At 48.3% G+C, this 24508-nt stretch overlaps 1 protein-coding gene across 1 annotated transcript in view; it reads right to left on the bottom strand.

Moving 5' to 3' along the window:
• The window catches only part of UBE2M (ubiquitin conjugating enzyme E2 M), a 54923-nt gene extending 30863 nt beyond the window's left edge, over nt 1-24060 (bottom strand). Inside the window, exon 1 of the mRNA XM_026661172.2 lies at nt 23988-24060. Within this exon, the coding sequence (XP_026516957.2) occupies nt 23988-24060 (73 nt within the window). The remainder of the gene's footprint in view (nt 1-23987) is intronic.
• Between the last annotated feature and the right edge of the window lie 448 nt (nt 24061-24508).

Raw genomic sequence — 24508 nt, 5'->3', positions numbered from 1 at the left:
CTGGGGAAGGCCAAAACTCACATCCAGGTAGATCATCAACCTACTCCTCTGTCCCAAGGGCCAGGAAGGCCTCTGGTTTTTGCTCTCTTTGGTAGCTGGAGCTGCTCTGATTTGGGGGTGAGGTGGGCAGAGGTGGGAAGAGGCCATAGGATTTAATCAAGTGTCAGGGGGAGACTCCCCCTCTGCGGGAGATTATGTTGCCCCTCTGTGGGGAATCCCTTCCTTGCAGATGCTGGACTCTGCCAGGAAGCCCAGCTCCCATCCCTAGCAGCTTGGCTGTTCCCTACCTGCTGTGCACCAGGCCCTCTGCAGAGAGCTGCTCTGGGCAAGGACTGCAGAGCCAGCTGTCATCCTGGTAGGTGTAGCCCCAGGTTCCATAACCCTGACCCATGGTCTCCCTCCGCTGGCAGGCTCTGAAGAAGGCCTGCCCAGAGACATGGATGCCATGCTGAAGAGCTTGTTGACAGCAACCCCCAGCACAGACAATCTCCAGCACATCTTGGAGGTGAGCATAATGGTCAGGGGGAGCAGGAATTTTACCTTAGCCCTGGGGAGGCCTGGAAATGAGAGACTGGATGATCCACGTTTCCATTGTGTCCTGCTACCTGAGAGCCATCCGTGGTCAGGGCAGTCAGTGCAGGGCAGTGTTGGGGCCCATCCACCTTCAGGGATAGAAGGAAGACGCTGGTGCTCGACAACAGGGCTCTGCCTGGTTCTGTTGAGCACTAACTCCAAGGCCCCAGGCAGGCTTGTGGAGTGAGAGCATCAGACCCCTGTGAGGTCCAGGAGAAGGCCCTCCGAGAAGAGCACTAGCTCCTTCCTAGGAAGCTGCTGAGATTCTCAAGGAGGGATTCATCCCTTCTGTCCCATGGACACAGAGGATTGTAAGGAGCAGGGCGTTGTCCTTTATCCAACAGAGACCTGTCCTAGCTCTCACCCACAAACCTGGGAGAGAGCTGGGCACTTGACCGGATCCTACCCCTGCACTTGCCCTGGTACACTTTCTTCTCCCCTCCTGCCTTGGCTATTAGGCTATGGCTCTATGAACATGAAACAAACAGGAACTTCTTCTCTATCTCTAAGCCAAACTGGTTTATCAAGTCTGACCCCTCAACATATTTCAGGCGGCGTATTTCCAGTACATGTATAGAACTCATTATACCCCACTCAGACCTACATCACACAAGGATATTCATCACCGGAGTGTTGTCAGCTTTCCAAACATAAGAGCGGCCATACTGGGTCAGACCCAAGGTCCATCTAGCCCCATATCCTGTCTTCCGACAGTGGCCAATGCCAGGTGCCCCAGAAGAAATGAACAGAACAGTTAATGATCAAGTGGTCCATCCCCTGTCGCCCATTCCCAGCTTCTGGCAAATAGAGGCTAGGGACAGCATCCTTACCCATCCTGGCTAATAGCCATTGATGGACCTATCCTCTATGAGCTTACCTAGTTCTTTGTTGAACCCTGTTATAGTCTTGGTCTTCACAACATCCTCTGGCAAGGAGTTCCACAGGTTGACTGTGTGTTGTGTGAAAAAATACTTCCTATTTTTAGTTTTCAACCTGCTGCCTATTAATTTCATTTGGTGAGCCCTAGTTCTTGAACGATGAGGAGTAAATAACATTTTCTTATTTTCTTTCTCCACACCAGTCATGATTTCAAAGACCTCTTATCATATCCCCCCCTTAGTCATCCCTTTTCTAAGATGAAAAATCCCAGTCTTCTTAACCTCTCCTCATTTGGCAGCTGTTCCATACCCCTCCAGATCCCTTTCTTGAGTGGTAACAGCTAATTTAGATCCCATCATTTAATATGTAGAGTTAGGATTGTATTTTCCAATGTGCATTTCTTTGCATTTATCAACATTGAATTCTGAACATTGAACATTGCCATTTTGTTGCCCAGTCACCCAGTTTGGTGAGATCCTTTTGTAGCTCTTTGCAGTCAGCTTGGGATTTAACTATCTTGAGTAGCTTTTTTATCATCTGCAAATTTTGCCACCTCACTGTTTATCCCTTTTTCCAGATCATTTATGAATATGTTGAACAGCACTGGTCTCAGTTCAGACCCCAGGGGGACACCACCATTTACCTCTCTCCATTCTGAAAACTGACCATTTATTTCTACCCTTTGTTTCCTATCTTTTAACCAGTTACCAATCCATGAGAGGACCTTATTAGGTACCTGTATGGTACAATAATTCTTTGGGGTGCAGAGACCCTCTGTTCTCCCCCTGGGGTGACAGAACCCTGATTGTCACATCTGTCTTTCAGGCTCTGTCCCAGCCTCTCACAGAGATGTATCCTGCAGCCAACCCAGCTCAGGGAGCAGTGAGGACAGGTGATCTCATCCTGTCAACCCAAGCAACATGGGTCTCATTGAGGCTCAGATGGAAGATCCCATGCATCTTGTGGAGGTAAGAACCACTGACTCTTCCTGCCACTTGGGGCTCTTGCAACAAACGGGGCTACTGCTACATACCCTGGTTGGGAGCTTTCCCTATCCCTGGATCCCAGCCCTAGTACAGAGACCTATTTCTCATCATGATATCCTCCTTTTATTCTCAGAGGATGTGTCCAGGATTCTGGATAATGTTTTCTGCAGGAGGTTTGAACGGGGAGAGATCACTCACTGTCACGACCCAGAGGTCTTCAACCCAGGGCTGTAGGGTTCATGGAAGCAGCCACACTCCAACCCTCCACCTGGAAGCCTGCTGAAAATTGCTTACCTAGGACCCATGAAGTTCAGCCCCAGTTTGAGGCTCCACTCCTGAGGTCCTATTGAAGGAGTCCCAGAGAAGCTAATTGGCCCTCTGGCCCTGCTTAAGGCAGCAGCAGGAAAGGAAGCTGACTGAACACCAGGGCTGCTCCCTGTTCTGGACCATGTGCTGCCTGTTTCTGCCGCCGCTCCCCTGGCTTGATTTCGTGGCATCTGATCTGTGGTTGTGATTGCAAGTTTCTCTTGTGCTTCTGATCTTCCAGAATCCTGACCCAGCTGACTCTCAACTCCTGTCATGTGAGTGTGGACTCTGGCTCTGACCAATAGGTCTGGCTGCCCTTGACCCAGCCGTGACATTGACTTTGGTACAATTTCTCCAATGCTCTTTTTTGCTGTCCAGCAAGATACACCAGTACCTTGGCTCCCAAAGTCCTGGTTGCCTGCTATTCAAGGGCTGAGGGGTAGTGCTTGTATTGCCCCCACCCCCACCCCAGCTGCTTTTCCTATGGGAATCTCCGTAGAGCAGAGGAGAAATCTCCTCTTTTCTTCGGATCAGTCCCAACAGTAATTCCACCCACCCTGGCCTCAGCTCAGCTACTTTCTTGACCTGGGATCAGGGACCACTTTTGAAGCCCTTAGCGTGTGGGTGGAGGTGGGAGCAGAGGCTGAAGCTCCAGCAGTTTCCACCAAAGAACACCACCTTGTTTTTCTATGGTCTGACTAGGGCTCACCATCCATCTTGGAGCTGAACACCAAATGGGAGCTGATAGATTGTCCTTGGTGGGCCATGTTCTTGTGTGTGATGGAGCTGTGTGCCAGAGAGGGCCAGGAGAAGATGCACCACGCATGGCCAGGACCGGGCTAAACAGTCTGTAATGGTAGGTGAGTCAAACCATGGCCACATATAGATACCTTAGGCATCCGTGGGGACTGAATCTGGGCCCTTCGCTGCCAAGAGCACAACTCACTCCAGTTTGAGTCATTACGGTAGTGACCCCTACCAGCCCCTCTGAGGGGGTCAGTATTATCTCTGTTAGCTGGCGCACAGGGATGGAAAGCAACTGGCTGCAAGGTCACACACAACATCACTGCCAGAGGCAGGAAGGAAGCATGGTACTGATACCAGTCCAGCTCCAACCACTAGACTCCACCCGCCTCTAAAGCTAGAGAACCCCAGGAGCCCTGACTCTGACAGCTAGGCCTTAAATGACAAGACTAACCTCCCTCCCACTCAGGAAGCCATAGAAAGGGACCATCTGCTGAGCTCCCCTTTGCAATGACACTGTCAGAGACCATTGCTAGTGGGTGCCAAGTGACTGAGCAGGGAACTCCTTGAGAGACTCCTAGAGACTTGCAGGTGTTTCACTGTGACCCTCTGGGGTCCGTGGAAAGAGAGCTGCATTGAAGAGACTATCCTGCTCTAACAAAGGGTTTCTATGCTCCTAGAGAGTCAGCCAGTGAGGCCAGTTTTCAGAATGTGGAAGAGCTGTTTGGCGATGGGTTGGAGGATTCACCATGTAGGTGGCAGCAGCTGCAGTGCCTGGGGTCCCCATGGGCCAAGCCTCCACTCCTGACACAGTAAGCTAATTTCCCACTGCTCTCAGTGGAGCTTTGGCTTTAGCTGCTGGGCCTGCCTGCCTAGACAGAGGACTCAGGTATTTCTATCATGCTGCTCAATGGCAAATACAGCCATCCACAGAAGTGAAGAAGAATGGAAGTGAAAGAGTAAAACTGGAGCATCCGCTGAGCTGCTGCAATCAAGTGAGCAGAGCTGGGGAGAGAAGAGGGAGAACGCGAAGGTGGCTGGTGGCAGTAAGGAGGAAAAACAGTTTGGGAGCCAGGAGCGTAGAAATAAATAGTTAATGATGAATACTGCGGGCTTTGTCTTGTGTGGTGAAGGGTTGAAAATGGGTCTCTTTACTATCACACTCAACTTTAAAATAGCCTTGTACGATGAAAGGGCAGGTCTATAAAGGTAAGAAGTCACTCTAGGGGCTTGACATCCCAGTTTCTGTCACTACTGCATGCTTCTATCAACATGATCTCAAGCCAACAAATCCCTGAGGTGGTAGCAGTAGTGAGCTCTTCTTCTCTTTTTCTGGACTAGCCACCAGAAAGAGGACACAATACATGTGGCCAAGGAAATAGAGAGGCATGGGGGTCAGTCACAGTGTTGCCTGTTAATATGGCTCTTGTCAGGGAGCACGGCAGGTTACTTTGGACTAGGTAGGAGCCACATGTCTCCAAACCTGCACATCCCGAGGCTCCAGAGACCTCTCTTCAGATCCCAGAGCTTATGTTATGTGTCCTCTCCTGCCACACTCACCTGTTGGTGACTAATGCAGTCACAGAGTCCAGGCTCAGTGTCATGCATTCCTCTGGGCTGCGACAAGCGGGAGGACTTGAGCTGCAATGGATCCTCCTGTGCATGGGCTGAGTGGGCAACCTCCCTAATGCCATATCTGGTTTCCAGCCCATATACACTAAGGAGGAGGTGATGGACTTACCCCAAAGGTGGGTGTGGGAAGAAGCAGAGTGAAGCGGTGATCAGAAAGCCATCCCATAGCATTCCACCTAGAGTCATTCCAACAACCACCTGGCTCCTTCCTGCTGTAGGCCGCAGCCCCTAGGTTCCATAGGGAATTTTTGAATGAACCCTCTAGAAAGCTGCCTCTGGCTCTCTACAAGCTCTCACACAGCCCTATCATGAGAGGTAAGGAATAAGGTCCTGCCTCCCACAACTGCTCAGGGGAATCTTCTCAGAGAAATCACTACAGGGCGTTATGCATCTCTACAAACAGATCACTTTGCATTGTGTAGTCAAGAAGCTGCACCACTCTTTTTAGAGAAACATTAACACCCACAGGGATTTCTGCTCTAAATACTCCGGGCCTGAGGGAAGGATTCTGTGGGAAAAGAGGCCTTTCCCTTGCTCCAATCCAGGCTCTGCTGTTCTGATGCTGCAGAGCAGATAGGGAAGGCTTGAGGGTTCCTGGAGAGCATGCTGCAACGCCAGCAATCCCATGCTGCAATGCCAGCAATCCCATTCTGCCTCAGCCCTAGGGACACGTTCTCTTTCTCCCCCGGCACCTTCCAATGGAGGGAAGAAAGGAACACGTAAGATGGAGTCTCTCCCTGGCTTATAGATAACCCAACCTGCAGTAACCCAAGTGTGGACTCAGAGGAATGCTGTGGTGCAGTGTATGTGCCCTGCAAGACATCTCTCGTGAAGGGAAGCAACACTGCTCTTGGCACTGGAACCTGGGCAATAAGGAAGAGGAGCTGGAAATTCTCCCTGGGGTGGGGAAATGGGGAAACCCGGTGGGACGATGTGTATGACTGGAATGTTAATGTCACTGGTTACAACCCATTGAGGTAGGGGAGAGAGGATAAAAGTGGTGGGCAGGGTGGCACTTTACATTAGACCAGCGGTTCTCAAACTGTGGGTCAGGACCCCAAAGTGGGTTGCAACCCCATTTTAATGGGGTCACCAGGCCTGGCATAGATTTTCTGGGGCCTGGGGCCAAAGCTGAAGCCCAAGCTCCACTGCCTGAGGTTGAATCCAAAGCTTGAGGCCTTCAGCCCTGGACAGTCAGGCTCAGGTTGCAGGCCCCACGTCTGGGGCTGAAGCCCTTGGGCTTCGATTTTGGCCTCCCCACGCAGGGTGATGGGGCTCGGGCTTTGGCTTTCCCCCCGCACCTGGAGCGGTGGGGCTTAGGAGGGCTCAGGCTTCAGTCTCCCCTCCTGGCGTTGTTTAGTAATTTTTGTTGTCAGAAGGAAGTCGGAGTGCAGTGAAGTTTGAGAATCTCCGCATTAGACACATCATTACCTGTTTTGTGTTCTTGGTTATTGAGAACCCCAGGACCTCGAATGGATAGGGATCAATCTGCTAACTAACACAGCCCAGCAGATGAACCGGTGGGGGGCTGGCACAGTTCACTGAATCCAAACCAGAGAGCAGGAAACGTTTATCCTTTTGCACCTGTCTGTGACTTGTGGGAAGAAATTAGGTTAGCACAGGGGCCTTCCTACTGAGAGACAGACGGGGGAGGTCTCCCATAGCCAGGAGTAAATCATCCTTGGAGATTTTGAAAAATTATAAATACTTTTCTAATGCAAAGTACCCAACTAGGGGTGACTCTATTGTGGGCCTCCTTGTGGTGGATAAAGATGAACTGATCACTGGACTGGATGTTCGTGGTTGCTCTGAGGCACTGATCATGACTTGACTGTATTCAGTAAGGACCAGTAAGGAGGTTTTGGAACAAATTGATAAATTAAACAGCAATAAGTCACCAGAACCAGATGGTATTCACCCAAGAGTTGTGAAGAAACTCAAATGTGAAATTGCAGTACTACTAACTAACTGTGGTATGTAACCTATCCTTTAAATCAGCTTCCATACCAGATGTCTGGAGTATAGCTAATATGACACCAATGTTTTTAAAAGGCTCCAGAGATGCTCCCGGCAATTACAGGCCACTAAGGCTAACTTCAGTACCAGGCAAATTGGGTGAAATGATAGTAAAGAGCAGAATTATTAGACACATAAATAAACACTGTTTCAGGCCTGCACAACTCGTAAAGCGGCGAGGGCCATATTACTCCAAAGAAAACAGCTGAGGGCCGAAACCCCCCGGCCCCGCGGAAACACCCCCCCCCCCCAGCCCCGCCCGGCCCCGCGGAAACAAACCCTCCTTCCCCAGCACCACCCCGCCGAAACAGCTAAGGTTTGGGGGGGAGGGTGTGTGATACCCTTCTTGATTTAAGAATTTTTCAATTAAATCAAGCAATTTTTTAAATTATTTTAATTTTTTTATTAATCATGGAAAAATTAAAAACATCTGTTCCGTTGAAAGAAAACATTTGTACTTTTCATAATTACCTTGCAAATTTAATGAGAAATATTACATCTCTTTTCGGCAACAAGCTTGTCGCATTTGGGGGTCATATTTGAAGTGGATATTTTCATAATGTCTTCCAAATGGTCGTCAGTCAGAGAAGAACGTTGCTTGTTTTTATTCATGTTCATGATGGAAAATGTTTGTTCACATATGTAAGTGCGTCCAAACATGCTGAACGTTTTCAGTGCAACTTCATTGTCCAGACTTTTGTAGAAGTCCCACAAGCTGCTTTCTCTGTGCTTATTTCGGTAAACTGCTGAACACTGAAGTTCAATAACCTCCAACTGCAAATCTAGTGGCACTTCCTCTGGATCCACAGAAAAGGGATCTTCAATCAGCTTCAACTGGACGTCTTCTTCTTTAGACAAAGTAAGTCTTCTGTCAAATTCTTCAATCAAAAGATTGATGTGCTTTGCGTATTTTTCTCCTAACTCGGCGTGTTTGTGCTGAGGGATATGCTGTGCACAAGTGGGAAAGTGACACATTGAAACTTTTCAGAAGTCAGCTGTCAAAAGGTGAAATTTCATTTTGAAAGCTTTCACTGCTGCACACATTTGAAATATAAGTTGATTTTTTCCCTGAAGTTGAATGTTGAGATCATTCAGGTGTGCTGTAATATCACAAAAGAAAAAAGAGATCTTGATTCCAGGACTCATTTTCAAGCTCTGGGAATTTTATTGGCCCATTTTCTAGGAATTTTGCTACCTCCTCTTTCAAAGCAACAAAACGCTGGAGCACTCTTCCTCGACTCAACCACCTCACTTCTGTATGGTAGATTAAGTCATTGCACTCGGTGTCTACCCCTTCAAGAAAGGCTCGAAATGTCCTATGTTTTAGTCCTCTAGAACGGATGTAGTTTACAATGGAAACTACCACTGACATTACATGCTCAAATTTTAAGACTTTGCTACACAAAACCTGCTGATGCATAATGCAGTGATGTTTGGTTATTTCTCTTCCGATAAATTCTTCAAGAAGAGTAACTGGTCCAACATTTTTTTGGCACATAGCTGGAGCACCATCAGTACAAATGGCCACCAAGTTTGTGAAATCTAATCCCGACTTATCATTCGTGCACTTTATCACTTCACTGGAGATTTCTTTTCCGGTTGTGCGACCCGTCATGGAGCACATGCCAGCAAGTTCTTCAGTAATTTCAAAGTTTTTATCAATACCTCTAATAAAAATAAGAAGTTGGGCGGTGTCTTTTAAATCGGTGCTTTCATCCATAGCTAGGGAGTAAAAGCAGAATTCACTGACTCTCTGCTTTAACTGATCACTTAAATTGGTAGAAATGTCAGCTATTCTTCTCCGTACAGTCATGCGTGATAGACTGACATTCTCAAATATTCCCCTCTTTTCTGGACATAACTCAGATACAGCAATCAACATACACTTTTTTAATAACTCGCCTTCTGTCAAGCATTTCCCAGCAGCAGCAATTTCCTTAGAAATTTTAAAGCTTACTTTAGTAACTGTGTCGTTCTCAGTGCTCACTTTCTTGAAAATTTGCTGTTCTCTACTAAGGTTTTTCGCTAAACTGGCTGCTTTAATTATTTTTTCATTTGGGCTCAATTTGGAGAGATTGGGATGCTTAGTTTCAAAGTGCCGCCGAAGGTTGTATTCTTTCGGAACGGCTAACGTTTCGCGACACACGAGGCACAGTATTTTGTCTTTGGAAATAGTACATAAGTATTTATTTGTCCATTCAGTGTTGAAAACTCTGTGCTCTGATTCTATTTTTCTCTTTTTCTTTTCACTCATGGTATCCATTATGAAGCTCAAGATTTTGTTGAATAAATTTACACACAAGGGAAACACTCACAGTCACACACAAAGAGAAGAGATATCTCACGGCGCATGGCACACTAGCAAGGCACTGACAGTGTGTAGAAGCCTGTAGGTCCAGGGGTCACTATATTACTGCACACAGCAGTCAATCAATGCAGTTGTAGATAAATCTCTGCATTATGCATTTTTGTATAACTTTTATATGACTTTGTATTGAACCTTAGTACTATGTTATAGCGGGCTCCTAAGATAGTATAATTAAGGTAAAAGAAAAATTTCTTCTGTGCAAATTTTTGAAGCAGAGTTCAAATTTGTGTGCCATGAGGCAAATGTGCCCAAGTGAGTAAAATGCTTATACATTTAAAAAGTTTTAATTTGCAATTTGTGTCAATTTATATGGGTTTTCAGATAGACATAAGTAAAAAAAGAAAAACAAAAGTTTGTGTTTTAAATTGAAAATTTTCCTAAAAAATATCAATAAATGATTATCAGCCAAGAATAAGATATGTAATTACAAATGCATTTTAATTTCCTTATTGGTCGAAATGTCAAAGATGGCTAAACTAACCTTACTGTTTTTCCCTGCGATCTTTTTCATTTGCCCATTCAATATAAACTCTGTCCAGATCTATCAGTCCTCAATCCAGCTGGTAACTCTTAATACACATCAGCACCCCACATAGAACCCCCCACTCGCTAGTTTCCCAATACACACAGATTTCTCCTCCCTCCCTCCCAGTGCCCTTCCCCACAGCCCCACCACCACAACTGCCGGGGCTCGCCGCCCTGCGCTCTGGCTGCCGGGGGGAGAGCCGAGCCCCAGCCGGGCCTCGCCGCCCTCTCGCCGCCCTGCCCCCGGCGCTCTGGCCGCCGGGGGGGGGGAGAGCCAGGCCCCCCCCCGGGCGCCCCCCCCCCCCCCCGGCAAAAGCCCCCCGGGCCCCCCCCCCCCCCCCCGCGGAGCGGGGGCGCGGCCGGAGGCTTTTTTGCCTGGGGCTGCAAAAAGCCAGAGCCGGCCCTGCCAACAAAGGGCAGACCCAACCAGCAATATGTATATTTAGTGCACTGAAAGGGTTAACTTTCCAAAGCTGACCAAAATGATTAGTGAAAGTGTTTTGGAGCAAAAGAATTAAACAGAACAATGTGAATGAAAATTGGGAGCTATTGTTTAAGGAGCTTGTTAGATGGGGCATAACCCCCATTACATAGTTAGCTGCGCTTGCAATGGCCTTCCACTCAACTCGCTGCCATTTCTCTGTCTGTAAATGTGGGAACCGTTTTTAAATCTAGATCCAATCAATTACAAGATGTCAGGGAACATTTTAGGCATCAATGGTCTGATCATTGGGTTGATGGCGGTAAACAAGAGATTCCCATACGGCTCCCACCCTCCCTCTCTCTCTCTCTCAATGTCTCACCCCCCCGCCAACAGCCACCCTCATCCTCTCTCCCCTTTCTGCCCCTGCATCCTCTGCAAACTTTCAAAGACGGATGCCTCGTGATGGCATTCGCTCGTGGGGATGTTGCCTAGTGGTCAGGGTTTCAGCCCTTCGACATGCGGAGGGGAAGGGCGCGGCAGATGGTGGGGGAGCCCAAGGCCTCCCACAGGGTCTCACCCAGGCCACTCTGAGGGCAACACAAGGGTGTGACACTTCCTACCAGCCAGTTATTGTCCAAAGTTCAGAGTTTATCACAGGAAGCTCTGAAGGGTGTCAGCTCACTGCTTGGCACCTCTTCACAGCTGGGCGTGGCATGGCAGCTCTCTCCCTCTTGTGGTGGCAGCTGCCTCTGTAATGCTGACAGACCCTGGTTGTTGGGACCTCTGGAGCTTAGTGCATGAGCCTCTACAGCATGAGCTAAAAGCCAACTGGCTGTTAGCTAAGACTGTAGAGCAGACTCATTTTATCTTTCTCTCTAAGTGGTCTCGGTGCCACTAGATGGGACACACCACCACACCCAGAAGGTGTGTGGGTTACATACTTCCCCTAGCTGAGGAAGCGCGTCCTGAGCTTCAGAGACTTCCCAGTTGAAATCCCAGATGACCCGTGTAACGATGCGGCCTCTGGTGGGACACTACTGAGAGTATCAATTCAGGACAAATTGCTTGGAGCAGGGCAGTCACAGGCCAAGGCTGGGTGTCCTTTACTATTAAGGCACGCCAAACCAGCCAAACAGAAAGGACTTTGGTTTTACCCCACTGGCTAACCAGAAGTCATACAAGCAATTCCCTCAGATACCCCAGTTCCCTTGTATCACCACCAGCACCACTCCTTATGAGGATGAATGGTTATGAAAACCAATGCCAATGCAGAAAAGGACCTAGGGGTTACAATGGACGAGAAGCTGGATATGAGTCAACAGTGTGCCCTTGTTGCCAAGAAGGCTAACGGCATTTTGGGCTGTATAAGTAGGGGCATTGCCAGCAGATCGAGGGACGTGATCGTTCCCCTTTATTCGACATTGGTGAGGCCTCATCTGGAGTACTGTGTCCAGTTTTGGGCCCCACACTACAAGAAGGATGTGGAAAAATTGGAGAGAGTCCAGCGGAGGGCAACAAAAATGATTAGGGGGCTGGAGCACATGACTTATGAGGAGAGGCTGAGGGAACTAGGATTGTTTAGTCTGCAGAAGAGAAGAATGAGGGGGGATTTGATAGCTGCTTTCAACTACCTGAAAGGGGGTTCCAAAGAGGATGGCTCTAGACTGTTCTCAGTGGGAGCAGATGACAGAACAAGGAGTAATGGTCTCAAGTTGCAGTGGGGAGGTTTAGGTTGGATATTAGGAAAAACTTTTTCACTGGGAGGGTGGTGAAGCACTGGAATGGGTTACCTAGGGATGTGGTGGAATCTCCTTCCTTAGAGATTTTTAAGGTCAGGCTTGGCAAAGCCGTGGCTGGGATGATTTAGTTGGGGATTGGTCCTGCTTTGAGCAGAGGGTTGGACTAGATGACTTGGTGAGGTCTCTCCTAACCCTGATATTCTATGATTCTATGATTCTAATACCCCAGTAAAAGAAAAAGGTTCTCCCGATCCCAAAGGACCAAGCCCCAGACCCAGGTCAATAGACAAGTCAGATCTTACCCACAAATCATGCTGTTGCCAAACCTTTCGAATCTAAAATCTAAAGGTTTATTCATAAAAAGAAAGAAATATAGATGAGAGTTAACATTGTTAAAGGAACAATTACATACAGCAATGGCAAAGTTCTTGTTTCAGGCTTGTAGCAGTGATGGAATAAACTGCAGGCACAAATCACGTCTCTGGAGTACATCCACAGATTTGGATGGGTCATTCAGTCCATTGTTCAGAGCTTCAGTTTGTAGCAAAGTTCCTCCAGAGGTAAGAAGCAGGACTGAAGACAAAATGGAGGTGTTTCCCGGGCCTTTTCTATCCTCTGCCATGTGGAAGGACCCCTTTGTTCTTACTGTGGAAAATCACAGCAGCGAGGTGGATTTTGGAGTCACATGGGCAAGTCACGTGTCCATGCAGGACTCAGTTCTTTACAGGTAGAACAACCATTGCTCACATGCTACCTTGAACGTTCCCAGGAAGGCTTCTCATATGTGGATTGGAGTCTCCCAAGGTCCATTGTCAGTTAAGTGTTTCTTGATTGGGCACTTAATCTGAAAATTCCTTTCTCAAGAAGCTGACCAAATGCTTCACTAATGCTACTTAGAATCAAACACAGTGAGATACAAATACATAACCAATGCTCTTAACTTCAAATACAAAATGATACACACATACAGACAGCATAATCATAACCAGCAAATTACAACCTTTTCATAGACACCTCGTTTGACCTCCCTTGTACAAGATTTGGTGCAACTATAGGACCTTGGTTGCAACAATGATCTATACGGTAACAGTTCATGTCAATAACGTCACAACCCCCCACTTGTAACACTGACAGACCCCAGTCATCAGCGGGCAAGATCAAACTTGGGACCTCTAGAGCTTAGTGCATGAGCCTCTATAGCATATGCTAAAAGCCATCTAGCTATTAGTTAAGGTTATAGAGCAGACTCATTTAACTCTCTCTCTAAGTGGTCTCAGTGCCATTAGATGGGACAGAACACCACACCCTGGTGCAACAGGAACAGGTCCTTCCTTCCCTCAGGGAGAGGGACCTTCAGGCAGTTGCTTAGGGAATGATCCTGCCTTCCTTCAGGGCCTGCAACGTAGAGGTCCTTCCTCTTGCCTGGTCTGCCCACAAGTCCTCGTCCAGTCTGTGCACCCCCTGCAGGTGTGATGGAGCTGGGCTGACTGAGGCCAGAGCAGCTCCTTAACCCCTTGTTCCCCAGTGTGGGGTTTGTATTCCCAATCACAAGTCCAAAGAGAGGGGGAAAAACCTTGAAGATATAGCTTTCCATACTCTTATTAGCTAACAGGCCTAGCAGGGCCTGAGGGCATATTTTTCCAAGGAGAGCTTTTTGTTATCTTGGGTATGCCGATCTAATGCTGCAGATGGCGACTTTAGATGCTGCTTCGTGCAGCAGGGCATTCTTTTGCCCTGTGTTGTCCGGGCTTTTCTGTTGCTGGATTCAGGAGGAGGGTTGATGAGATTCCACTCTGCTGCCTGCAGAACACTGCATTCTAATCAAAAGTATGTTACTTTGGGTCCTGGTTTCCTTCTGTTCCTGGAAGGTGATGTTTGGAAGTTTTTCATGGAGCATGAAACAAAGTCCGAGTCAGTATTGGTAAATGTCCCCAAAACACGACTTCAGCCTACCCTGCATCAGCCAGATCCAGCCTCTTAATTTCTTTGGTATTGATTTAAAGTAAAATCAGTGTTACTCACACACCTGCATAGGATGTGCGTGTGTGAATCCTCCAAGGGCAGAAGTGAGATGGAGTGTACATGAGACTTTATGAGTGATATCGAAGCATTCCACAATGTTGGAAATCATGGCCTTGTGGACAGACAGAAACCAAAGTGGGGGATTCTTTCTCCCTCCCACCATGGCAATACAATGAACATACCCTCCGTTTCATTCCATTGGAAGACACTTCCACACCTGCTGGGTCAAGCCTGCTGCCTCGGACTGCGGGTGCTGCAAGTGGCCAGCAGTGGGCCAGAAGGAGGAGGACCATGCAGGAGCTTTTGGAGATAGGGGCAAGGAGGAACAAGGAGCACGTTGTTTTCTAAAGTTCCAAGGAGGAAAGGGACACGGTCCAGGAAGAGAGGAAGAGCAGGGAGCAGGACTGATTGCTCAGAGAGAGAATGCAGGATATGGGGGCCAGCAGGGTGGTTCATCCAGGTCATGTCATAGCGCCAGCAGCAGTGCATGTGCCAGCTGCTATGTCTGCAGGTGTGCAGGTACATGTAACTATGACAGTGGAATGGTGTTCCTGGTCCTGGCTCAGAATGGTTAGAAGGTGGAGTTTGTGGCAGAGCTAGTGAGCAAAATTACAGATGGGGTTTCGGTTCCCAACTATTGACAGTTGTGTGTCTTGGAGAAGGATCCTCTAACCCCTCTCTCCAAGAAACGTACCCCTGTCTCCAAAACCGGTGAGGTGGCAGAGCGCCTACTGGTTTATGCCATATACTACAGATTTTCTGGCCAGCCTTGAACTCTCCAATTCCCTGATGAATGTTCTTCTGACACTTAATGGCTTTTATATTTTTGCTCTAGCGATTATTCAGACACTCAGCCCAATAGGCCAGATCCTGCTTCCATGTGGAGCCTCACTTTCCTCCTCTCTGAAGTGGGGATAATCCTAACCAACCATTAGACAGTGTTTGATCCTCAGATCTTGCTTCCCAAATCCCTGCCCTCCTGGTCCAACACCGGCCTCTTCCCCATTTCCCCAAACTTCCATATCTATGCTAGTGCCTGTCTCATCCCCCAACTGCAAGTTCTCATACACGGTCTCCTTCCAGCAAGCTGAAGCTGCCCCTGGCTCTGGAGCTGGAATCGCATGTCCTGAGAGCTTCCCTTGCATGGTGGATTCACCGTGGGCATGAGAAAGGACAATACCCATATGCAGGTAGAACATCAACCTCCACCTCCGTCCCAGCAGCAGGATGGCCTCTGGTCCCTGCTCCCTCGGACAGCTGGAGCTACTGAGAGGTGGGGTTGGAAGAGCATGAGAACAGCCCATGAGGTTAAAAAATGGCAAGGAGAGCCTCTTCCCTCCATGGGACATTACGTTGTCCCTCCGTGGGCAGTCCTTTCTTTCTGCAGGCTGTGCTTTGGTTCCTGGACTCTGCCCAGAGGCCCAGCTCCCATCCCTAGCAGCTTGGCTGTTCCCTACCCTGCTGTGCACCAGGCCCTCTGCAGAGAGCTGCTCTGGGCAAGAACTGCAGAGCCAGCTGTCATCCTTGCAGGTGTAGCCCCAGGTTCCATAACCCTGACCCATGGTCTCCCTCTGCTGACAGGCTCTGAGCAAGGCCTGCCCAGAGAACATGGATGACGAGTTCTAGATCCTGCTGACAGCAGCCCCCAGCACAGACAAACTCCAGCACATCTTGGAGGTGAGCAGAATGGGGAGGGGCAGCAGGGGTTTTACCTTAGCGCTGGGGACTCCTAGAAAGAAGAGACTGGAAAATCCATGTTTCTATTGGATCCTTCCGAGTATGCATTCGTGAGATAAACTCACTGGGTGACCTTGGGGTTAACTCACTTCTCCCTTACGGCATCAGTCTTCTGCCCTATCAAATCTACCCTGGGGAATAAGGACAGAAGCCCCGACAATCACCTTCACCTGTGGGTGTCTGGCCCAGGGAGCCTAAACCAACTGGACTATCTGCCCCATCACCTAAACTGCCCTGTATTTTCCTCCTAGGGCCTTAAATGCTCAGCCTGACCCCTTCCCGGCTTGTCCCTGACCTTTAAAGAACTATCCAAGCCCCCCCCCCCATACCCGCTCCCCTTGGGGTCTCTCTCCTGGCTGAGCACAGGCTGCCCTTATATCTCTCAGCAGGCCTGGGTCCCAGTCACATGCTGATTCTTGTCACGTGACCCCCACACTTATTCCCTTCACCCTAGGGAGCTGCATAACCTGGGCTAGGTGCAGTTGAGCACCAACCCCTTCCTGGCCATCTCACCCAGGGACAGGTTGAAACTGGAAACCTGTGGGCTAACAGTAACTGTTTGCTCCCAAAGGTGCTGAAGACACAATGGAAGAGGAAATCCTTTGGCCTGGATTTAAATTATTCCAACTGAAAGTGAATGAGAGAAAATAGATCCAGAGTTCTCTTCCTAGCAGCAGAAAATGTGGAGATTGATAGACGTTAAGGTCAGAAAGGACCATTATGTGCATCTAGTCGCACCTCCTGTATAACTCAGGCCCTAGAATGTCACCAAGTGGTTCCTTCAGCCAACCATAGCATGGGACTGAGCCAGAGCATGTCTTTTGGAACGACGTCCACGTGCTTTAGAGCCAGCTGGCTAACAGAAAATCTTTCTTCTGCAGTGACGTGGGATTAAGGGACATGGGGGGAAAGACATGGAGGCTGTGATTAAAGTTAGGGCAGCGAGGCCAGGATAACTGGGACTAGGTCCCAGGACTGGCTATCACAAGACCTGCCTTTTTCTATTCCTGGCTTTGGGACCATGAGCGAGTCTCTTCACCGCTGGGTACCTCGGTTTCCCCAACTATCAACCAGAGCTAATCAAGGTTTTGTTTGTTCTTCCCATTTTACAGGGTGGGAAACTGAGACACAGTTGGGACCTGGCTACACTACAGGTCTATAGTGCATTTGTAAGCTGCTGACCCCCACATGTTGATCAGAGCCTATGGACAAAACAGCTCCTAAAGGTGTGTTTGTTCTGTGCTTATCCCCTGTGTACCAGCAGGGCTGGACGGCCTTTCTCACTGTGCTGTGGGGAGCAGGTCCTGGGTACTAAGGGTCTGAAGAAGCTCTCAAGGACTAATTTTTTAACATAATTTTTATTAATGAATTGGGAGAAAACATACAATCACTGCTGATAAGACTGGTGGGTGAAAAAATACTGGCAGAGTGGTAATTACTGATGAGGAGAGGGCAGTGATACAGATCAATCTGGGTCATTCAGCAAGTTGGACCCATTCAAAGAAAACAAGTTTGACCAGAGCCAAATGCAAGGTCCTATACCAAGCAAGAAGGCATGCCGGGCACAGCTACAGAATGGGAAAGTGTATCCAGGAAAGCAGTGACTCTGAAAAGGATTTAGAAGCCATAGTGGAGAAGCCACTCAACATGAGCTCCCAGTGTGATGCTGTGGTGAACAGGGCTAGAGCCATCATTAGACATACGAGCAGAGCCGTGAGTACTATAGGGAGGTGATACAGCATCAGGGAGGCTGATACTGGAATACGGCATCCGGTTTTGGTGTCCTCATTTGGAAAAGATGTTGAGAAATTGGAGCTGGGGCAGCAAAGAGCCACCAAATGTTCTGAGGGCTGAAGAAAAATGCCTTCTAGAGCCCTATTGAAAGATCTCAACCTGTTTAGCTTATCAAAGGAAGATTGAAAGTTGACTTCATTGAAATGTTGAAGTTCCTTAATGGAGAGAAAATATTGGGTATTAAAGGGCACTTTAATCTAGCACAGAAAGTCATAACAAGACCCAATGGCTGGAAGGTGAAAAGAGACAAATTCCTAAGGCACAACTATTCAACAGCGAGGATGATTCACCACAGGAACAAGCTACCAAGGAAAGCGGTGGATTCTCCATCTCTTGATGTCATTTAATGAAGACTAGATGCCTTTCTGGAATGTATTTGCCCAAAAGTAGCTATTGTGGTATGCAGGAGGCCTGTGATATGCAGGGGGTAAGATGAAATGCTCTAAAGGTCTCTTCTGGCCATAAAGTCTACTAATTTCGGAAAAACTGAGAGTAGCATTGGGAGCAGCCTCTGATGTTTTACTGTCTAGCCGGCTTGCTTCCTAGTATGAACACTCATTGAGTGGGGTGATCCACAGGGAGTAGCTCAAACCTCCAACGTGTCTGGCCAGCGGCAGGACATTAGCACTGCAGGGGAGGGGTGTGTGTGTGGCAGTGACATCACAAAGGCCTTTTGCAGGACCTCAGCCTATTGGACAATGATCGTAGGGTGGTGGTGACCTCACAGAGAGATGCTGACATCAGCCAGGCAGGACAGGGCGCAGGGCCAGGAAAACCCCGGAGACCCCTGTGGCTTTCCTTCAGCAAGTCTCCTCGAGGTCTCTCTTTGAGGACTGAGTGAGTATTAGGGTTCACGTACGTGAGTGCGAGGAGGAGCCTCTTTCGAGTTTTCTCTTTTCCCTTTACTGATTTTGCTAGAAAAAAGACATCCCTGTTTAGAAGGTAAGAGCTTCCGAGAGGTTTGGAACCTGTTCAGTCTGATCCATCTGGTGCCAGCTGAATTCTAGGCATGGAAAACACTAGGGGAGCAAGGGCGGAGCCTCAGGGCAGGGTGGGGGCGGGGCCACAGCCTGTGTTAGGCCTATTATACCCTCCACCCCTGAGCCCCTCTCCCGTTCTTTGTTCCCCCACTGGCTGGTCAGGCCACTGGGGTCCTCTCTCCTCAGCCCTTTGTCCTCCCACTGGCCAAAACCGGCTGCCTGCCAACCTGGGGTGGGCCTCCCCAGTCACCAGGCCATTGTCCGGGGTCCCAGATCCTAGGCAAGCCCACACCTGGTCCTCTGCAACAACAAACCCTCTCCCACCACCTCCTTACACACACAGCACACAGGGGAAACTGAGGCACACACTGTAGTCATGCAAACCATTAAGAAAATCCCCCCACTTCATCACAGAGGATGACTTTGCTTGGCAGCGAATCTGCTGCTTGTCCCCCTCCTGCTCTGTGCAGCTGGAGGCAGCCTAGGGGGAAGGCTCCAGGGAGGTTGGGGAGCAATGGGGTCAGGGATTTAAGAAGGTCCATTGGGACCATCCAGCCAGGCAGCTGAAGTACCTTTAATGCTGCCCCTGGTGTTACCCAGCAGTGTGTTACCCCCCACCGCTCTAACCACTAGACCGCACTCCCCTCCCCGGGCCAGGAATAGAGTCCCCTGATCCACAGCTTTCTACTGCCCTCTAGTCGTTGAATGTAAGGCACTGGGTCGCGGCGGCTCTGGTCCGCACCGCCGACCAGGATGTTAAAAGTCCTGTCGGTGGTGCTGCCCAGCTAAGGCAGGCTAGTTCCTACCTGTTCTGACACCGCGCTGCGCCCCGGAAGCGGCCAGCAGCAGGTCCGGCTCCTAGGTGGGTGGGGACACAGGGCTCCGCGCACTGCCCCCACCCTGAGCACCGGCTCCGCACTCCCATTGGCCGGGAACTAGCCAATGGAAGCTGGGGGGGCAGTGCATGCGGGTGAGAGCCGTGCGGAGCCGCTTGCCTGCCTCCGTCTAGGAACCGGACCTGCTGCTGGCCACTTCCGGGGCGCAGCGCGGTCCACGGTGCCAGGACAGGCAGGAAGCCTGCTTTAGCACCCCCGCTGCACTGCTGACCGGGAGCCACCCAAGGTAAGGCCATGCCCTAACCATGCGCCCCAATCCCCTGCCTCAGCCCTGAGTCCCCCCCTCAGCCCCAGCCCACAGGCCCCCAAACCTGAAGCCCCTTCCTGCATCCCAAACCCCTCATCCCTGGTCCCACCCCAGAGCCTGCACCCCCAGCCCAGAGCCCTGACCCCCTCCCGCACTCCAAGTCCCTGCCCCAGCCCTAAGCCCCCAGCCCAGAGCCCCCTCCTACACCCCAAACTCCTCATTCCCGGCTCCACCCTGCAGCCCTCACCCCCACACCCTAACCTCTGCCCCAACACTGAGCCCCTCCCATACCCCAAAACCCTCATCCCCAGCTCCGTTGGGTCACGGGCATCAACAATTTTTTTCAACTGGGTCGCCAGAAAGAGTTTGAAAACCACTGCACTAGCCAATGGCTGTATAAACAAAGCCTGTGTCATGTCCCTCTCTAGGGGCCTGGCCACATAACCACTGACAGTGTCTCCTTCAGCTCGGGGGGCAGGGTCTCTGCGGGGGCATTAGCCGGTCCATGGGTCTCTCCTGGCTGGTGACCCACTGTGGGCACAGGATGGAATTCCTTTTTCTCGGCTTTTCTTTTGAACCTGGTTTATTAAATTCACATGCTGAGAAAAGACCCTTAAAACTTTATAGCATTAAGCCATCATCACCACTCAGCTATGGCGCATGGGGCAGCAAACCCAGGCGTTCCCCATCGCGCCCGCTCCTCACATGGTGCAGGCTGAGAGGGAAGGCTGCAGAGTCAAAACCTCCAGCACCAGGAAATGCCACAGTTAAGGTCCTGCCGGGGTGGGGGTGGGGGTAGTGGCACTATATGTGAAAGAAAATGTAGACTCGAATGAAGTAAAAATCTTAAGTGAATCCACATGTTCCATAGAATCTCTATGGATAGTAATTTCATGCTCTAATAAGAATATAACATTAGGGATCTATTATCGACCACCTGACCAGGACAGTGATAGTGATGATGAAATGCTAAGGGAAATTAGAGAGGCTATCAAAATTAAGAACTCAATAATAGTGGGGGATTTCCCGTATTGACTGGGAATATGTCACTTCAGGACGAAATGCAGAGACAAAATTTCTCGATACTTTAAATGACTGCTTCATGGAGCAGCTAGTACAGGAACCCACAAGGGGAGAGGCAACTCTAGATTTAGTCCTGAGTGGAGCGCAGGAGCTGGTCCAAGAGGTAACTATAACAGGACCGCTTGGAAATAGTGACCATAATATAATAACATTCAACATCCCTGTGGTTGGAAGAACATCTCAACAGCTCAACACTGTGGCATTTAATTTCAAAAGGGGGAACTATGCAAAAATGAGGGGGTTAGTTAAACAGAAGTTAAAAGGTACAGTGACTAAAGTGAAATCCCTGCAAGCTGCATGGGCGCTTTTTAAAGACACCATAATAGAGGCCCAACTTCAATGTATACCCCAAATTAAGAAACACAGTAAAAGAACTAAAAAAGAGCCACCGTGGCTTAACAACCATGTAAAAGAAGCAGTGAGAGATAAAAAGACTTCCTTTAAAAAGTGGAAGTCAAATCCTAGTGAGGCAAATAGAAAGGAGCATAAACACTGCCAAATTAAGTGTAAAAATGTAATAAGAAAAGCCAAAGAGGAGTTTGAAGAACAGCTAGCCAAAAATTCAAAAGGTAATAACAAAATGTTTTTTAAATACATCAGAAGCAGGAAGCCTGCTAAACAACCAGTGGGGCCCCTCGATGATCGAGATACAAAACGAGCACTTAAAGACGATAAAGTCATTGCGGAGAAACTAAATGAATTATTTGCTTCAGTCTTCACGGCTGAGGATGTTAGGGAGATTCCCAAACCTGAGCCGGATTTTGTAGGTGACAAATCTGAGGAACTGTCACATATTGAAGTGTCACTAGAGGAGGTTTTGGAATTAATTGATAAACTTAACATTAACAAGTCACCAGGACCAGATGGCATTCATCCAAGAGTTCTGAAAGAACTCAAATGTGAAATTGCAGAACTATTAACTAGGGTTTGTAACCTGTCCTTTAAATCGGCTTCTGTACCCAATGACTGGAAGATAGCTAATGTAACGACAATATTTAAAAAGGGCTCTAGAGGTGATCCCGGCAATTACAGACCAGTAAGTCTAACATCAGTACCGGGCAAATTAGTTGAAACAATAGTAAAGAATAAAATTGTCAGACACATAGAAGAACATAAATTGTTGGGCAAAAGTCAACATGGTTTCTGTAAAGGGAAATCGTGTCTTACTAATCTATTAGAGTTCTTTGAAGGGGTCAACAAACATGTGGACAAGGGGGATCCAGTGGACATAGTGTACTTAGATTTCCAGAAAGCCTTTGACAAGGTCCCTCACCAAAGGCTCTTACGTAAATTAAGTTGTCATGGGATAAAAGGGAAGGTCCTTTCAAGGATTGAGAACTGATTAAAAGACAGGGAACAAAGGGTAGGAATTAACGGTAAATTCTCAGAATGGAGAGGGGTAATTAGTGGTGTTCCCCAAGGGTCAGTCCCAGGACCAATCCTATTCAACTTATTCATAAATGATCTGGAGAAAGGGGTAAAAAGTGAGGTGGCAAAGTTTGCAGATGATACTAAACTGCTCAAGATAGTTAAGACCAAAGCAGACTGTGAAGAACTTCAAAAAGATCTCACAAAACTAAGTGATTGGGCAACAAAATGGCAAATGAAATTTAATGTGGATAAATGTAAAGTAATGCACATTGGAAAAAATAACCCCAACTATACATACAATATGATGGGGGCTAATTTAACTACAACAAATCAGGAAAAAGATCTTGGAGTCATCGTGGATAGTTCTCTGAAGATGTCCACGCAGTGTGCAGAGTCGGTCAAAAAAGCAAACAGGTTGTTAGGAATCATTAAAAAGGGGATAGAGAATAAGACGGAGAATATATTATTGCCCTTATATAAAACGATGGTACGCCCACATCTTGAATACTGTGTACAGATGTGGTCTCCTCATCTCAAAAAAGATATACTGGCATTAGAAAAGGTTCAGAGAAGGGCAACTAAAATGATTAGGGGTTTGGAACGGGTCCCATATGAGGAGAGATTAAAGAGGCTAGGACTTTTCAGCTTGGCAAAGAGGAGACTAAGGGGGATATGATAGAGGTATATAAAATCATGAATGATGTGGAGAAAGTAGATAAGGAAAAGTTATTTACTTATTCCCACAATACAAGAACTAGGGGTCACCAAATGAAATTAATAGGCAGCAGGTTTAAAACAAATAAAAGGAAGTTCTTCTTCACACAGCACACGGTCAACTTGTGGAACTCCTTGCCTGAGGAGGTTATGAAGGCTAGGACTATAACAGCGTTTAAAAGAGAACTGGATAAATTCATGGAGGTTAAGTCCATTAATGGCTATTAGCCAGGATGGGTAAGGAATGGTGTCCCTACCCTCTGTTTGTCAGAGGGTGGAGATGGATGGCAGGAGAGAGATCACTTGATCATTACCTGTTAGGTTCATTCCCTCTGGGGCATCTGGCATTGGCCACTGTCGGCAGACAGGATAATGGGCTGGATGGACCTTGGGTCTGACCCAGTACGGCCGTTCTTATGTTCAGGTTTCCTGAACAATCTCAACTCTGCCCCCTCGTGCACATACATTGTGACTTCATTCTTTAATTGCATGATCACATATTAATGTTACCTACATGGGTTGCCTGTAAAAGGTGGGGAGGGAAGCTAGAATCTGCATGGAAATAGTGGTCAGTTGACGATTGAAGACCAGACCCTGTGGCCTTCTGGCTCCTAGCCTGGTGCACCTTCCCCAAGGCTGCAGGGTACATCAAGGGTGACCAGTCTCCCCTCCCTACAGAGACACGGACAAGCTGTGAGCTGCATGATGCTTGATCAGGCTGATGGTCCCAGGGTTTTGCCGGGACCTCTGCTTACTTTGGCCACGTTAGATTTCACGTGCAGATTAGAGACATGTGTGATGGACACAGGAAGAGATGCGACATCATCGGCTTCCTGTAGCTGGAGCCACCAGCTAAGTTCCTTGCTCGGGGCTTGGTGGAACTGTACACCAGGGTGTTGGTGGCAGTGCTGAGAGGCCCCTTGCTGCCCCCATCATGGCGTCTGCTCTCACCATCCTCTTCCTCAGTGAGAATCAGAGACAAAGGGGATGTGTCCATGGGAGGGGGGGTGATGATGTATCCCATAATGCTTTATGGGAATATGACATAACTGGAGTATGTTTTATGCTACATGTGCCATGTAACTTATCTCTGTAAAGGTTATGGTCTACTGGATCTATTCATCCTATTTGTACACATATATCATTTTGTACTTGAAGTTATGAATATTGGCTGTATACTTGCTTGATTTCTAAGTAAGCTTTGTAAGGCATTTGGTCAACTTCTTTAGAAAGGAATTTGCAAAGTTAAGTGCCCAGTCAAGAAGCACTTAAGGTACAATGCATCTTGGAATGCTCCAATCCACATAAGAAGTCTTCCTGGAGACATTCAAAATACTATTTGGGCAATGGCTTCTGCCTGCAAAAACTGAGTCATGCATGGACATGTGACTTGCCCAGGTGACTCCAGAACTCCATCTTGGAGCTGGGACTTTGCATAGGAGAGAGGAGGGGGTCTCCACCCACAAGAGAAA

This window comes from Terrapene carolina, unplaced genomic scaffold, assembly GCF_002925995.2.
Source record: "Terrapene carolina triunguis isolate 2854851 unplaced genomic scaffold, T_m_triunguis-2.0 Scaffold944, whole genome shotgun sequence".
Lineage (NCBI taxonomy): Eukaryota > Metazoa > Chordata > Testudines > Emydidae > Terrapene > Terrapene triunguis.
This window is presented reverse-complemented; position numbering and strand designations above follow the sequence as displayed.